Genomic DNA, 14,977 nt, shown 5'->3' with positions numbered 1-14,977 from the left:
AATTTTGAAATCAGAAAAAGTTTTTTGACGTGACAACGTCTTATAATTTGATGGAGCCGGCTGCACGCACGAAAAAACATGATTCATGCGGCGTTACCTTGAGGCGTTCCATTTAAGGCTTGAAGTGCAAGCGAGAGCGCGCAACGAGCGACAAAGAGGCACAATCGGCCTCCGCGTTCGGCAGCGTTCGACATGAATGAAAAATGAAACCATTCCATCAGTCATTTCTTATGACGTTGTCACGTTCAACTATTGTCATTAAGCCGACTTTACAGACAACCGTTTTTTTTTTACTTTTTATTTGCATTTGTTTTAGAATAAGCAGAATACCGATTATATGTCCCGACATAGCTGCGTCGCTCGTGTGATTGGCAGACCGCACTGTGGCGAGAACGAACGTTCGCGGAGTTTTCCAGTCGGCGGTTTTCTAATCCAAAAGTCGAATTCGTTCACTACTAAATGTCACTGATGTTGGACGTTTCTGAATTTACGTAATTGGGCAATGTTAACAGGCATTTCTCGCAGACTTTATTACCTACATGGTTCAGGAGGAAATGAATTAAATACTCTATGTTACAGGAACGAACCAAAATAAAGTAATGATTTGTTCATACAACAGAACCGATTCTGGATATTTATAATCAAGGAACCCGTGAATACGAGATCAATATAAAATGTTAAAAAAGTAAAAAAAATGTATATAAACTTTTTGACTCTAATGTCGAAAAATTGACAACCACCAAATAATCAACCAAAGAGAACGTAATCACTTAGTTTTTATTCAATTATAAAATTACACTTGTCATTTTTCAATGCAATCAAAATTCTCGTAGAATACCTGAATTTAACTACATTCTAGTCTAGTGTTGAATAAAAAAACTAATCCTTAAACACAATCGACTAACATCCTCAACAATGAATACAATCTCAACGACGAGTGCTACAAAATTATCAAAAGTTTTGCGAAAGACCAACGCTATTTCCGAACACGATGAAGATTTGGAATCCAATTCCACTATATGGACTGAAAACGGTACTCAAACTAAGTTCGGAAAGAAAAGTAAGGAATATTACTCTTGGATAGATAACAATTAGGCACTTTAGCCCAGTTAGGTTAGTTCAGGCTTAGTTGGTAATCGGCCCAATATATTCGTATTCAGAGATGGGAATACATCGGGGTTTAAATCTTCTGGTACATACCTATATACCCACATATCACGAATGACTTTCACGATAAAGGAACACGGCTAATCAAACGTGGATTGTGAGTTCAGATATAGATACCATTCGGTCTATACTTGCTTCAGATTTTTCATGTTTATGTTAAAGAGACTCCGGCCTCATATCTTGATTCTAAAATATCGTTTTAGAGTCCCAAGGAATCAGTAATTTACAACAATCCAAGTGAACATATATGTCAACAAATAAGCAATCTAATTTGTTCACCATGGCTTACAATCAGATTCCGCTCATTTCCTACCAAAATAGACTAATAATAGCAATGCTAATTACAAAGTTGCCGACATCTTTTCGCTTACAGCAAAACCAGGCACAGTTATACCAAGAGGATTAAAACAAATTGTTCCAACGAATAAACCAAAGAAAAGAAAAGGTAGACCTGACAATTTGTCACCAATCTTTTTATTTTTCTATATCCATCACCTTTGTAGTGCTGCCATGTGGCGATTATTGACCGTTAGCTAATGAACTACAAAGTCCACACTAGTCTAGATTGCATTTGTGCATGTTTTTTTTTATCCTACCTATGCTGATAGCCTTGAGAGGCTATTTCAGCTTCTCCTTGACGTGTATGTGAGCTCACGGGGCTTAAGCCGGGAGTGTTGCTAACACTGGCCCTAGCAAGAGCAGTGCTTCGCTGAATCTATTTGTTGGAAGTTGGAACATTGAATTTTTTCAACAATTTAATTTTCGCAATAATTTATTTCATGAAAACTGTTCGTTCCTTTAGAATTTATTTATTTATTAATTAATTTATTTAAAGAATTAATTATAATATTAAACTAATCTTCAGCTCATAAACTTGAATGAACCAATATATTAACGTATTATATTGAAATGCATTATACTTGCATAAAGCAATGTGCTTAAACCGTAACCTAACTTATAACACGTTGATTGCAATGAAAGCTCCAAATAAATCAGTATAAGTTTTCAGTAAAATTAATGAATTGGAAGAAATACCACAGACTGAACGTGATTTACGCGTTTATAGATGAATTGGAGAGGGATTACCCGGCCATTTGCACTGTCTCTGTCATTGGGCAATCGGTCGAGGGACGCGATATTAAGGTTTGTTATCAGATAATTTTATTTTAAACAGTACAGCCGAAATTCGGTTATCCAGAACACCGTTCACGCCAAAATTGTGTTTGGGCAATGATCGAGTCAGGGTGCGACAGCGGACTTGCTTTGCCCTCGATATTGTCGATATTCGTGAACGACCATTCCCAATTCAGGAGGCCGTAGTAGAAGACTCTGCATCTCGTATGTTTTCTGAAAGTAATTCTTGTTCTAACATTTCTGCTATGAAACTCGTTATTAATGTGGTAGCACTTAAAGCAGCAGATGAGCAGAAGAACGCATCCAACTGGTGTTGACAGTAATTCGAGCCGACACAGTCACACGACTTATGAAATTGAGTCGAAGTTTAGCGGTAGGTAGCGGCTTGGGTCTGCCCTTGGCATTGCTTAAATCCATGGGCGACGGTAACCACTCACCATCAGGTGGGCCGTATGCTCGTCTGCCTACAAAGGCAATAAAAAAAAATCACTTTCAATAGATAAAAGTTACGTGTACACGGTCATTCAAATAAGAATATATGATTTCCCCGGGACTGGAGAAAGCTGAACCAAAAATTAGTTTTCTTAAAATAGTATTTTTACAAAATTTATTCATGGGACGCATTGTAAGCCGGTACGATGGATAGCACAAATCTACCTATTTCTGCCATTGAGAAATCAAGCGATTGGTTCGAAGGCTGACATAGCCATATTCCAAAACAATATACAATACAATAAGGCGTGTGGCGGCATTTACGTTGTGGATATCTATGGGCTCCGGTAACCACTCAACACCAGCTGGGCCGTGAGCTCGTCCAACTATCTAAGCAATAAAAAATAGTAATTAAATATTGATCTCTTATTTCAGTGCCGATAGTGCTATTAAGGTTGAGAAATATTTTTCAAACTACTAGACGATTCTTAGTAATTCTTTGATAGTAAATTACAATTCATTTTATTGTTAAAACTTTTTTCCAGATGCTAAAGATATCGAACAGCGATGCCCGTAACTCAGCTATATGGCTCGACGCGTCGATACACTCTCGAGAATGGATAAGCACGGCAGTTGTAACTTACATAGCTGATTACATTGCAAGAAACTTTCACAGTCTACCTACTTCTGTTACTAATAAGGATTGGTTTGTACTCCAACTAGAAATAGGGTCATTGATTTTTATTAGGAAATGTATCAGCTCTAATAAAAAAATTAAAAAAAATAATAGGATATGTATCACAGAACACGGCTGAATTCGATTTGTGTTACCTTGTGTATTTATACGTATGACTTTGTTATTATGAACTATATAAACTGTTACTACATATATTATGAATTACTATATTATGTTTATCGAATTACTATATTATAACACTATATATTTATATTATGAACGGAGCTACAAATCGACAGATATCTGATAGCTGTTATTATAGGGTAATCGTCGATGCATGCATAATGTCTGAATTTATGAATTACAGATTTAACCCCAGTGGCACCGCGGGGCAAATCTAGTTCAAATGTATATAATAACTTATAAAATGGCTTTATATTTCGCATTCGGTTGCCATTACTGAATTAAAAGCTGTCTTTTACAAACAAATATGTTGAGATGATTTTGTTTCGCTTCCAGGCATATTGTACCCATATTAAATCCAGATGGCTATGAATATACCCATACGCATGACCGAATGTGGAGGAAAAACCGAGCGAAACATGACGGAGAGCGCGTTGGTGTTGATTTAAATCGAAATTTTAGGTGAATTACTATGTATTTCCTTGCTTGAGCTTGGTGCTGTATGTTCAAAAAGAAGTGCCCTAAGGAATTTTTCAGACATGACCTTGTTTTATCGTTGCACCGCCCATGGCCGGGGTAAAGTTCACCCAAGTACCTAAACGGGTGCTTTGGTCCTCAACGTATCATTATTCGTATGAGTCATTTGGCTCTGGAATGAACTTCCCTTCATAGTGCTTATTGAGCGTTATATCCTTCTTCAAACAAGATTTCAAAATAACCTTCAGTGGTTGTGAGTTGAATATACTATCTATCTTTCTTTATCTTATCTCACTTTAGGCAGGGTTGGCACTCTTAATTCATCTGAGCTAATAATTTCTATCCTGAAGCGCCGTTTTTGGGCAGATACAGTACCCGACAAACGGCGTAGTCATCGTCCCTCCGCATTTTATTCATAACTAGCGACCCGCCCTCGCTTCGCTTCGGAAACATTAAAACACACATGAAACCAAAAAAAAAAAATAAAAAAAAATAAAAAAAAAGTAGCCTATGTTCATCAGGGACAATGTCGGCTTCTAATGAAAAAGATTTTTTCAAATCGGTCTAGTAGTTTCGGAGCCTATTCGAAACAAACAAACAAACAAATCTTTCCTCTTTATAATATTAGTATAGATTGGAGTGATGGTAGATTTTCACTTGGAAACTCTTTGTTTAAAAGTAATTCATATTATTCTTGCCCTTTATTTGAATTTAGTAAAATGTTTTTTCTTTATATATTTGCTTGATTTTACATCCAAACTCTTTATTTTATGGCCATAGCTGAAACATTCGTGTACATTTTTATAATTGGAATTTGGATTTTGTTTCTCTACAAGTCTATTAAGATCACTACAGATAATTTTTGTCTCACTAAATGGAATACTATTCGTAAGGTCATCTAGGAATGCCTCCTTTTCTTCTACAGTACACCCAGTTTGAAGAGGGTACGTAGATATTATATGACTTGGATATACCATATGCCGCTATTTAAGCTTATATCCATCCATAGCAGTATAACATATCTCATATTCGTTATTAAATTTAAAATTAATTGAAATGTATGTGAATGAAGAAATGAAATGAATATCGGTATTACGAGCGCTTCGTGAACTTTAAATTGTACTAAAAACTTCTGAAATACATTTCAGCTGCGGTTGGGGTAACAACGGTGACGAAGGTTCTTCAGAGGAGCCAAGCAGTGTATTTTATAGAGGACCAATGCCATTCTCTGAACCTGAAGCGATAGCAGTAAGAGTATGTATTGAGATTATAGTAATATTTATATAAGATTTGGCTATATAAGATAAGAACTCCGCTAGATGACTCTCTATAAAAAAATAACCCAACACAATTCCATTCCAAATGAAACGAATGGCGTCAAAGGCAAAACCTAAAATAAAGAATTCATCTTATTTATATCACAGTAAACAGAAATCAATCTGGATATATCTACTTTTTTTTCAGGATACAATCTTGGGATCCACAGTTATATTTAAAGCATTCCTATCGTTTCATAGTTATTATGAACTGATTATATTTCCATGGGGGTACAAAAGAGAACCGTGTCCGGACTACTTGAAATTATTAGAAGGCGGCGCAGTAATGGCAAGGGTACATAAGTTCACGTAAGAAAAATAAAATCGTATGGTCAATTAACTTCGTCTATTCCCGTTAGAACTGTGAAACAAAAACGAATCTTACTTTTTAATGTGCATCAAATCAAAGAAGGCTTATTGTAGATTGACGAAGTCTCCTTATACGGCTTACTGAAGCTCATAGACAAAACACCATAGATGCCAATATCTACCTCAGAATGCAAGATTTAAAGATCAATTTATACAATGGCTGCCCAAACCCTCAGACTGGAAAGCCCGAATGCTTCCCATTAGTATAAAAATCCCTTAGAATTGAAGAATTCGTGGGTAGATTATTACAGGGAATATTGGTGGAAGGGCGATTGAGAAATGGCAGCTGCTTAAAGGGGTTAGAGTTGTATAGCCGTGCATAACTATGATGAAATAGAATCACGACTAAGTAGTGTAGTAACAACTTGATTACAGGCAATATTTGAAAGCAGCGGTGTGACTTACAAAGTAGGGAGCACAAAGGACATGACATACTATGCATGCGGCACTAGTACAGACTGGAGTTACGCGATTGCAAAGATCCCATATTCGTACATGATTGAATTGAGGAGCAAAAAATACCGATTCAAACTACCCAAAGACCAAATTATGGAGACTTGCAAGGAAATTCTTAGCGCCGTCAAAAGTTTGATGGAATTTATTGATCGAAATTAACAAAGCTTATTGATTTATGTCAGTCGGAGTTCGCGAATATAAGGGCTGATAAAATATAGTTTCTCGATTAAACTGTTTAAGGATTAAAAGCGCATCCTTTGCGAACAGTACTCGTGAAGAGAAATCTAATGGGTCCCAAGCTGGTTAGTTTACCAACAGCCATAAAAAGATTCTAGTAAATATCTTCCTAATTTAATAGCCAGCTCGAATTAGGCTATAAGATACAGAACAAATATACCTGAAGTTTAATTAAAATAACATATTATTCATAGCCACATGAATATGAAAAACAAAAGGCCTGTGGCTAATTTTGCAACCCGATGTAAAGACAGCATCTTTTGACATTCAACAAATATATTTTATGACTTTTGAGTTCAAGCATTTAACTGACCTGATAACTTCCTTATGCCCATAAAGATCAGGACAGATTTTTGTGAGTGGCTATTAAAAGTACAATACATACGAGTACCTTACCAATCGCCCGATTTTCTTTTTCGTATTTAGAAACTTAAATCAGCCCCAATTTTGCTTTCCTACTAACGAATTTCAGTAATACATGAAATTATTATAATTAAAATATTATTATAATTAATTGGATATCATTGTTATTGTAATCTGTAAAATTGTATCGATTTTGAAAATAAATAATCAAGTTTTATAGTTTTCTATTATTCTGAACAAAATACTATTTTCACACATTTCCTTATCACTGTGGATTCTTTTTGAAATGAACATTGCAATTGCGACATTTCTTTTTGTCGACGAACTCGGCTAATGCCTTGACCCCGTTCAGCACCTCTTTACAGCAATCTTGAATTTCTTCTTTGGGTAGTAAAAATCTATCCTTTTTACTTCTCAATTCGATTAGGTACGTAAATGGTATGCGAGCAGTTCCGTAGCTCCAATCTATGCTTGTACCACTTGCGTAGTACATGATATCTTTAAAATTACCGACTTTGTACATTCGGCCGCTCGTCTCATAAATAGCCTAAAACAAATCAATGAAACCAGAAATTTAATATTATAACATAATCTCCAATCTCCAATTTATAATGCATACAATTTAAAAGGTCGAAGAAGACTAATAAATGTAATAATGTGTTCAGATACATTTTGTATGCTTAATTTAAAGTATTCCAACTCGGCTGGAGGTGCTAGTTGACAAGGAACGAGCAGAAAAGGGAACCTATGAAGTTATGACGACCCCTCTTAACATTAGACACGCGAAAAAGATAGCGAGATAAACCAACTTCAATGCATGTATAAAAAACTAATTGCTGCCTTTTTACACGGGTGTTGGTTATAGATTTTCTTTCGTGTTCTTGAACTACGACGTCATTATACAAAATAGTATTGCTAGCGCACCTATCTAGAACGCTACTAATCTTGGTGATTCTTAACAGGTTTTTTTTTGTAAATTTTCTGTGCGGGTGAATTAATAAGATGATTCAATTGTTACCTTAGCCATGGCGGTACCTCCTTCCAATAAATTAACGTAATCCGGACAAGGATCCGAGGTATAGCACCATGGAAATGATATTAGTTCACTGTATGCGTGAAATGTTAGAAATATTTTGAAAGGTACCCCCGAATACAAAATGATGTCCTGTAAACAAAGAAAAAAATTAATAAAGAAAAATATTTTTCAAACATTCAAATATTTTTTCATTAAACCACATTACACTCCTATAATTAGTCCTGAAGTAATTCGATGTTGATATTATGATGAACTTTTCAACATATAGTATCTAATTTTTATGACACAAACACCGCTGTTACCCAAAAATAACCAGCTTAGAAAAAATATTCTTCACAGTACTGAACCAACAAAAATAATGCTATGGTCAGAAGAAACAATAAAATTTCATAAGTCATAGTGTTGTTAGAGATGAAGCTAATAAAGTGATGGAAATAATAGTTCACACTTGTGAGGGCTTAGAGTACAATAAGATGCTCAACTACCAGTAAAATGATAGGACACCCATTTATTGGAACTACACGCGCACCACCATGTATTGATGTTACCTCAGAAGTCTTTCCTAAAGTGGCTACAACTTTATCAAGTTTCACAAACATACAGATAGCTTAAGAACGCATAAAGAACATACAAAGACGTCCATTAAATTCGTTGGATTCTATTACCTTAATAGCTGCCGTTTCTGGTTCAGAAAAAGCTTCAGTTCCGCGATAGTTTAAATGGTTCGGATCTCCCGAGGCACATTCTGTATTACCATTCCTACCCCAGTTTAGTCTATGAAACAATAAGAACGCTGTTAAGTGGGCAACTAAATATATATGAATTTCAAATAAATTTAAAATCCATATTATGGTTATTGATGTAGACGAGCTCAAATGGACAGGTCGAAGTCGCAATTGCATTGAAGTGACATTGCAAATAGGTCGCACGGTACTACCGCAACTTACGGACTCACCATCCATCACAACGTCACAGCATCAGAAGAATACGATAACGATTGTTACATCATCATGACAGTCACTGTGGACACATAACATCGGCTAACTAGCAATACTTCTCAAGTAAAGTTTGTTTACTTTTTAGCAAAGGTGAAAATAATTAAACATCTCTTAAGGTTTTTCTCAGATTTATGTAGTGCATTTTTTTATTGCTCTTGTAGGCAGACGAGCACACGGCCCACCCGGCGGTGAGTGGTTACCGTCGCCCATGGACTTCAGCAATGCCAATGCATCATCCATAAATACGTAAGCGATACGATACGAACTATACAGTATTTCTGGATGCACTACATTTAAGGGTATCTGACATGAGTGCTATTGTTAGCTCAATAACTATGGTTCAATCCCTAAGTCGTTATACCATTTATGCGAATAAAATATGTATTTTTTAGAACACTTCAAAAAATCAGATAGAGAAGCCAAATCATAGATGGAAAGTAAAAGAGACATTTTAAGACACAAAAATAGGTTTTTATTTAAAAATATGTATTTTATTTTTATATTCTTTTGGCTTTCACTCTACACAACCAAATAGCAGATGCAATTATTCGGATAATTATGCATTTTAAAATACTATAATAGTATCATTTTTGTAAACTAACCCGAAATTTCTATTCAAATCAACACCAGTAATGGTATTTCCAAATCGAGCTCTATTCTTTCGCCACATTCGATCGACCGTATGCGTATGATAGTAGCCGTCCGGATTTACCACAGGAACGAAAAACCTACAAAAATCAAGCACATATAAAACATAAAACAACATATTTTAAAGACTCCCCTTTTAAATTGGCAAAGTGCCGAACAGATAGGGCCATATAAGAAAATAAAAATCCAACAACTGTAAGCCTAAGCTGCTATGACGTGACCAACAAAAAATTTTTATAGATCCAAATCAACCATGGTACTTACGAAATAAGTGGCGGGTTAAAAAAAATATCCGAATAACAAATATTGTTTTTAAAACTGTGAGTCTTTGCTACAAGCCCAGTGACAAATTTGCTGCTAAATCGACATACTGCATACGCGTGATGATTCTATTAGACCAATCTAGTTCTGTACCGCATATTCTTTAGAGAGTGGTCTGGAGAATTATTTAAGTTCATCCTGTAATCATTAGCATCCCACCACCCGCCATCGAATTAGAGTAAACTACAGAGTAAAGTTCTGAAAACGCTTCATTGACATTACGTACACTTGCGATACCCGATTTTTCCAAAGCGCTGTAACTTGTGTTTCTTCAGAGGCACAAAGGGTCGTTTCGACAGTCTTTAAAAAAAGGATATAAGACACTCACCAGTCCTTATTAGTGATATAATCAGGTAGCGTATTAAAACTTCTAGCGATATGATCGGCTATGTACGTTACGACTGACGTACTGATCCACTCTCTAGCGTGTATTGTCCCGTCCAGCCAAACAGCTGTATTTCTGGCGTTGCTATTTGAAATTTTCAACATCTAGAACATTAATCAAACATGGTTTCAATAGTGGTGTATTTAATATTATTTGCAGTTCAATCGAAGCTGGAGACGCCAGATCCTAATGACAAGTATCAATTTTTTTAAGTAAATACATTTGTACAGTAACGTACAAACAATTTTCGCAACAAATAAATAGTGTTAGTAAAAATGAAACTATCCAAATTTTGCGTAATTCTTCGTGGTGGAGCGTTTTGTGAATACGCACGTAATTTTATGATGAAGATTTCTATCGCAAAGCAGTTATGCATTGTGATTTAAAGAGAGGTAAAGCGGTTTTAATAATTATTAATCTGCATGATACGGTGTGATCATGTTTCCGATTAATTTCGTTGATAAAAATATAATTATATTTCAAACAGCATAATGTTTTACAATCGCTTTTGGATATACAATTTATTTTTCGACATAGACACAATGTCGGACAACCTTTATATCAACTTTGCAATTTATAGTTGCTCCTAATACATTACAAATATTTCTTTGAATATGTTTAAAACAAGATTAAATAAAGTATATGTGAAAGTTCAGCTAGAATTAAAATGTAGGATACTTTCTTTGATGGTAATGAAATGAATCACGCAACGTTAAGTATGTCTGCTATAACAAATATGGCTGTGTGTTTGTTGGTTCGTAATATTACGTTGTACTTTGTTGACTAAAGACTGACAGAAGCGGCTGAACAAATTACACATTCTATAGAAACCGCTGGGCACGTCTGGTTCTATAAATTGTGAAAATGAAAATTAAGACCTACAAACAAAGTTTGAAGTCGTCGTGGACTAAAGGATAAGCCGTCCGAGGCATTCGTGTTGAAGCGATGCACCGGTGTTCGAATCCCGCAGGCGGGTAGCAATTTTTCTAATAAAATACGTATTCAACAAATGTTCACGATTGACTTCCACGGTGAAGGAATAACATCGTGTAATAAAAATCAAACCCGAAAAATTATAATTTGCGTAATTACTGGTGGTAGGAGCTCTTGTGAGTTCGCACGGGTAGGTACCACCACCCTGCCTATTTCTGCCGTGAAGCAGTAATGCGCTTCGGTTTGAAGGGTAGGGCAGCCGCTGTAACTATACTTGAGACCTTAGAACTTATATCTCAAGGTGGGTGGCGCATTTACGTTGTAGATGTCTATGGGCTCCAGTAACCACTTAACATCAGGTGGGCTGTGAGCTCGTCCACCCATTTAAGGAATAAAAAAATAAAAAAACGAATCCAGGGGAAAAATAATTTCGCAAAAACGTGAATCGACGGTGTGCTTCTAACGTCGAGCGTACTATATTCAAATTTAAAGTATCTAGTATCTAACCTTGACATCCCTGCCTTCCACTGTATTGCCAATAACGGTTACCGTGCAAATCGACGGGTATTGGCGCTCTAATGCATCGAGGAAATCGTAAATAACATTCAAAGGGTAAAAATCTTTCCAGTCGAGACTTTTTCTGAAATTTATTAAGAGCTTACTTATTTTATTTAATAAACTGAATTAAGATTAAATATCGCTTAAGTTCGCCTTAAAAATAATATACAATAGTGTTTTCTTCGGTTTTCTCGAGTCGTGGACATTTAAAACTAGTTTAGAGGCTCAATTTCGCTTTTTAACACGCTTTTATTAGCTTCAGACGTATGTTAGTTAGTATGCAACGGGACCTTTGAACATGATTTTGACCCCCTTCAAAACGTCGGATTAACTCGAGATTTGGCATTAAGGACCGATGTTAATTTAATATTTTGATCCACTATCCTTACAAGGATAATCAGGATTAGCGATTTTTTGCCTGAAACCCGGAGTGTCTGCGTCAAGACCAAAAATGGAAACTACCAGGCGCGCCGATCACCTATTTTTCGGATAACTTACTGACCGATTCAGATGAAATTTTTGAAAAAAAAAAGGTTTTATAGAAATTCCAACATAAAATAGAAAATAAATTTTAATAAATTTGAATTAAAAATAGTGTAAAAAAAATGATTTTATTGTAAAAAAAAGCGGGGGGTGGCTGGTATCAGTAGTTATAAATATTTTATGAACAGATATGAGTAGAAGGGTTATTGTAATAATATCCTGAAAAGCACACATCCTTTTTTTACAATAAAATTTTTTTTTCTATTTTTTAGTTGTATTTTCTATAAACGCGTATTTCTTGTTTTTTTTAAACTATTGTTTGTTTTAAATTATTATTTCATATTTTACAGCGCTTCGATTATTTAACATTACGTGGTCAAAAACGACTTCGTTAAAAATAAAACAGCAGTTTGTAGTTTTTTTTTGCTTAGATGGGTAGACGAGCTCGTGGCCCACCTGGTGTTAAATGGTTACCGAAGCCCGTAGACACCTACGACGTAAATGCCGCCATCCACCTCGAGACATGAGTTCTAAGGCCTTAGTTTTTACAGTACAACGGCTGCCCTACCCTTCAAACCGGAAATCATTACTGCTTCACGGCATAAATAGGCAGAGTGGTGGAACATACCCGTACTGACTTATACCTACCACCAGTAAAAGTAAATTCGAGAAAAGTAATTTACATATGATTATATACATATGCGTTGACTAAAAAACAAATCTCTTTTGTCCCACTGAAAAAGGTGTCTCTTAAATTAAAAATCGCCGTATCTCAAGGGTATGTCGTAAATGTGAACATATCTAAATCTAGTAAAATGTTGCTTATGCAGATTAAAAAAGAACGAAAATAAGATGTAAACCGATTCACATTAAAAACTTAATATAAAAATAATAACAGTTAAAAAACCCACTAATTGGTGAACGCATACGCGGTGACAACACAGGACTTCGGACACGACGAGGCGGACCCACTAGTGACGTAATATCATTCGTCACCACGTCGAAGGATATGTCTCTTTCTCTTAGTAGTTTTTCTACTTGCATTGTACGGGTACCCTCCACTATCACGTCCATTGCACTGTGACGTTCTTTGCATACGTTGATAGCTGAAAATGTGAAATAATGACTCATTTTAGAGGCCATATTATAATATAGAAATAACTATAGAATAATTTAGTAAAGAAGATAAGATAAGAACAAGTATAGAAGAATTTGATTTTAAATTTAGCTTTTCTTATACACGAACTATAATAAAATGCGATAAGAGTCACAAAAGTCTAAAACTTAAAAAAGACACTAAATACTGAAAAAAAACTCAGAAAATTCAAGCTAAAATTTTAAACATACCGCCCTTGGTGTCTAAGCTCTTTACAAATATCCTTTGACCTTCTTTTAAGCATTTTACCTCCCATATTTGAAATCTCGCGTCCTTACGTGCCACTTTGGTTAGTTACCGACTGGAATTTCACATTAATAACAAAAATTTATTGGTACTTTCCAAAATTTAATTGGATATCTACATAATCTTTGACAGTTTACAGACATTGGATTATCAGTCATTATTGTATTCAGTTATGTAATAAAACCTCATTCTTGTTTTTTTATCATTAATCAATTTAATAAAGTTCAAACTAAATTTAAAACATCTTTACAACTTAAGGCCTATCTAACTGTTGTACAGCCTAACGCCTAATTTGATATGTACATTTTTTTTGCGTAATTTTGTTTAAATTTCTATTAATAACATCCAGTCACTCAAAATGCCGCCAAATATTCTTTACACAAAAAAATTTTTTTTTTTGGTTGCTTAGTTCGGTGAACTATCTCACAGCCCACCTGGTGTTAAGTGGTTACTGGAGCCCATAGACATCTGCAACGTAAATGCGCCACCCACCTTGAGATATAAGTTCTAAGATCTCAGTGGCTGCCCCACCCTTCAAACCGAAACGCATTACTGCTTCACGGCAGAAACAGGCAGGGCGGTGGTACCCACCCGCGCGGACTCACAAGAGGTCCTACCACCAGTAGTTTAAATTGAGCATTTCCAAAATACATTGTTTAAAAAAAAACAAAAAGCCAAATCTGGATCACGTGCTATTATTATTGTTAGTATTACTATATATTATTCATACAAACAAATTGAATTTCAAATCGAACATTCAAGAACAGCTTTAATTAAATTTTCAATTTCGAATCCTTATCCTCGGTACCGGTTTCAATAAGTCCGCCTGCGCTAAGAGGCAGGAGCGCTCGATAATTACATGTAATCAGATATTTTCAGTAAACGCCTCGACGGTCGCTCTTGTCTCGCCATGCACTCCCCTCTAATGAGATTAAGTACTAACTTTTCTCGAAACAACATTCGCTAGCCTGTAAAATTTTAAATACGTATGAAATTTGTAGTTTTTTCAGCATTAAACGATAAAAACAATCATGACATTTTGCGTTAAACATGGCTAGATAAGGCAATCAGAAACTCATAACATTACCTTTGGGTGTTTTGATCAATCTACTAAGTCTAAATAAGGTAAAGTAGAATTTAAAGTCCGAATCGAGAACATCCTTATTCTTTTCATTTAAATTCATCAAATATTCCATGGATCCTAATACGTAAAGTTAATATTTTATTCGCAATTAGTTACAATAGCCAAAATAAACATAAAAACCAAACTAATTCTTTAGAAATTATTACGAAAACCCAAAATAAATTTGCGGGTTCGAGGGAAAGAATTTGAGAAATAAATCGAGAATAGAACAATTAGTAAGGCTCGACGGATGTGTCGGTAGCCCGCTGCTAACCAGGGA

At 35.3% G+C, this 14,977-nt stretch overlaps 2 protein-coding genes across 2 annotated transcripts; one reads left to right on the top strand and one right to left on the bottom strand.

Moving 5' to 3' along the window:
• The first annotated feature begins 915 nt into the window (after nt 1-915).
• Nucleotides 916-6,369, top strand: LOC114239559 (carboxypeptidase B-like). The gene is made up of 8 exons (XM_028169802.2): nt 916-1,060; nt 1,541-1,612; nt 2,177-2,310; nt 3,279-3,439; nt 3,929-4,054; nt 5,218-5,323; nt 5,534-5,680; nt 6,130-6,369. The coding sequence occupies exons 1-8, from the start codon at nt 916-918 to the stop codon at nt 6,367-6,369; spliced, it is 1,131 nt and encodes a 376-aa protein (XP_028025603.2).
• A 706-nt stretch (nt 6,370-7,075) lies between these two features.
• Nucleotides 7,076-13,272, bottom strand: LOC114239558 (carboxypeptidase B). Its single transcript, XM_089738518.1, has 7 exons — nt 13,080-13,272; nt 11,639-11,765; nt 10,142-10,302; nt 9,447-9,572; nt 8,512-8,620; nt 7,829-7,975; nt 7,076-7,357 (listed from the first exon to the last, which is right to left on the bottom strand). The coding sequence occupies exons 1-7, from the start codon at nt 13,244-13,246 to the stop codon at nt 7,076-7,078; spliced, it is 1,119 nt and encodes a 372-aa protein (XP_089594644.1). The 5' UTR covers nt 13,247-13,272.
• Nucleotides 13,273-14,977: the final 1,705 nt, after the last annotated feature.

This window comes from Bombyx mandarina, chromosome 03, assembly GCF_030267445.1.
Source record: "Bombyx mandarina strain Sakado chromosome 03, ASM3026744v2".
NCBI classification, from domain to species: domain Eukaryota; kingdom Metazoa; phylum Arthropoda; class Insecta; order Lepidoptera; family Bombycidae; genus Bombyx; species Bombyx mandarina.
This window is presented reverse-complemented; position numbering and strand designations above follow the sequence as displayed.

What these genes read in the sequence shown, in the direction of transcription:
- LOC114239558 (XM_089738518.1), bottom strand. Translation starts at nt 13,246, where the DNA reads ATGGACGTGATAGTGGAGGGTACCCGTACAATGCAAGTAGAAAAACTA. An exon ending in CAGAAACGGCAGCTATTAAG is followed by an intron (nt 7,976 to 8,511) that starts GTAATAGAATCC and finishes CTTTGTTTACAG; the next exon opens with GACATCATTTTGTATTCGGG. An exon ending in GAGGTACCGCCATGGCTAAG is followed by an intron (nt 7,358 to 7,828) that starts GTAACAATTGAA and finishes GATTTGTTTTAG; the next exon opens with GCTATTTATGAGACGAGCGG.
- LOC114239559 (XM_028169802.2), top strand. Translation starts at nt 916, where the DNA reads ATGAATACAATCTCAACGACGAGTGCTACAAAATTATCAAAAGTTTTG. An exon ending in TCGAGGGACGCGATATTAAG is followed by an intron (nt 2,311 to 3,278) that starts GTTTGTTATCAG and finishes ACTTTTTTCCAG; the next exon opens with ATGCTAAAGATATCGAACAG. An exon ending in GCGGCGCAGTAATGGCAAGG is followed by an intron (nt 5,681 to 6,129) that starts GTACATAAGTTC and finishes ACTTGATTACAG; the next exon opens with GCAATATTTGAAAGCAGCGG.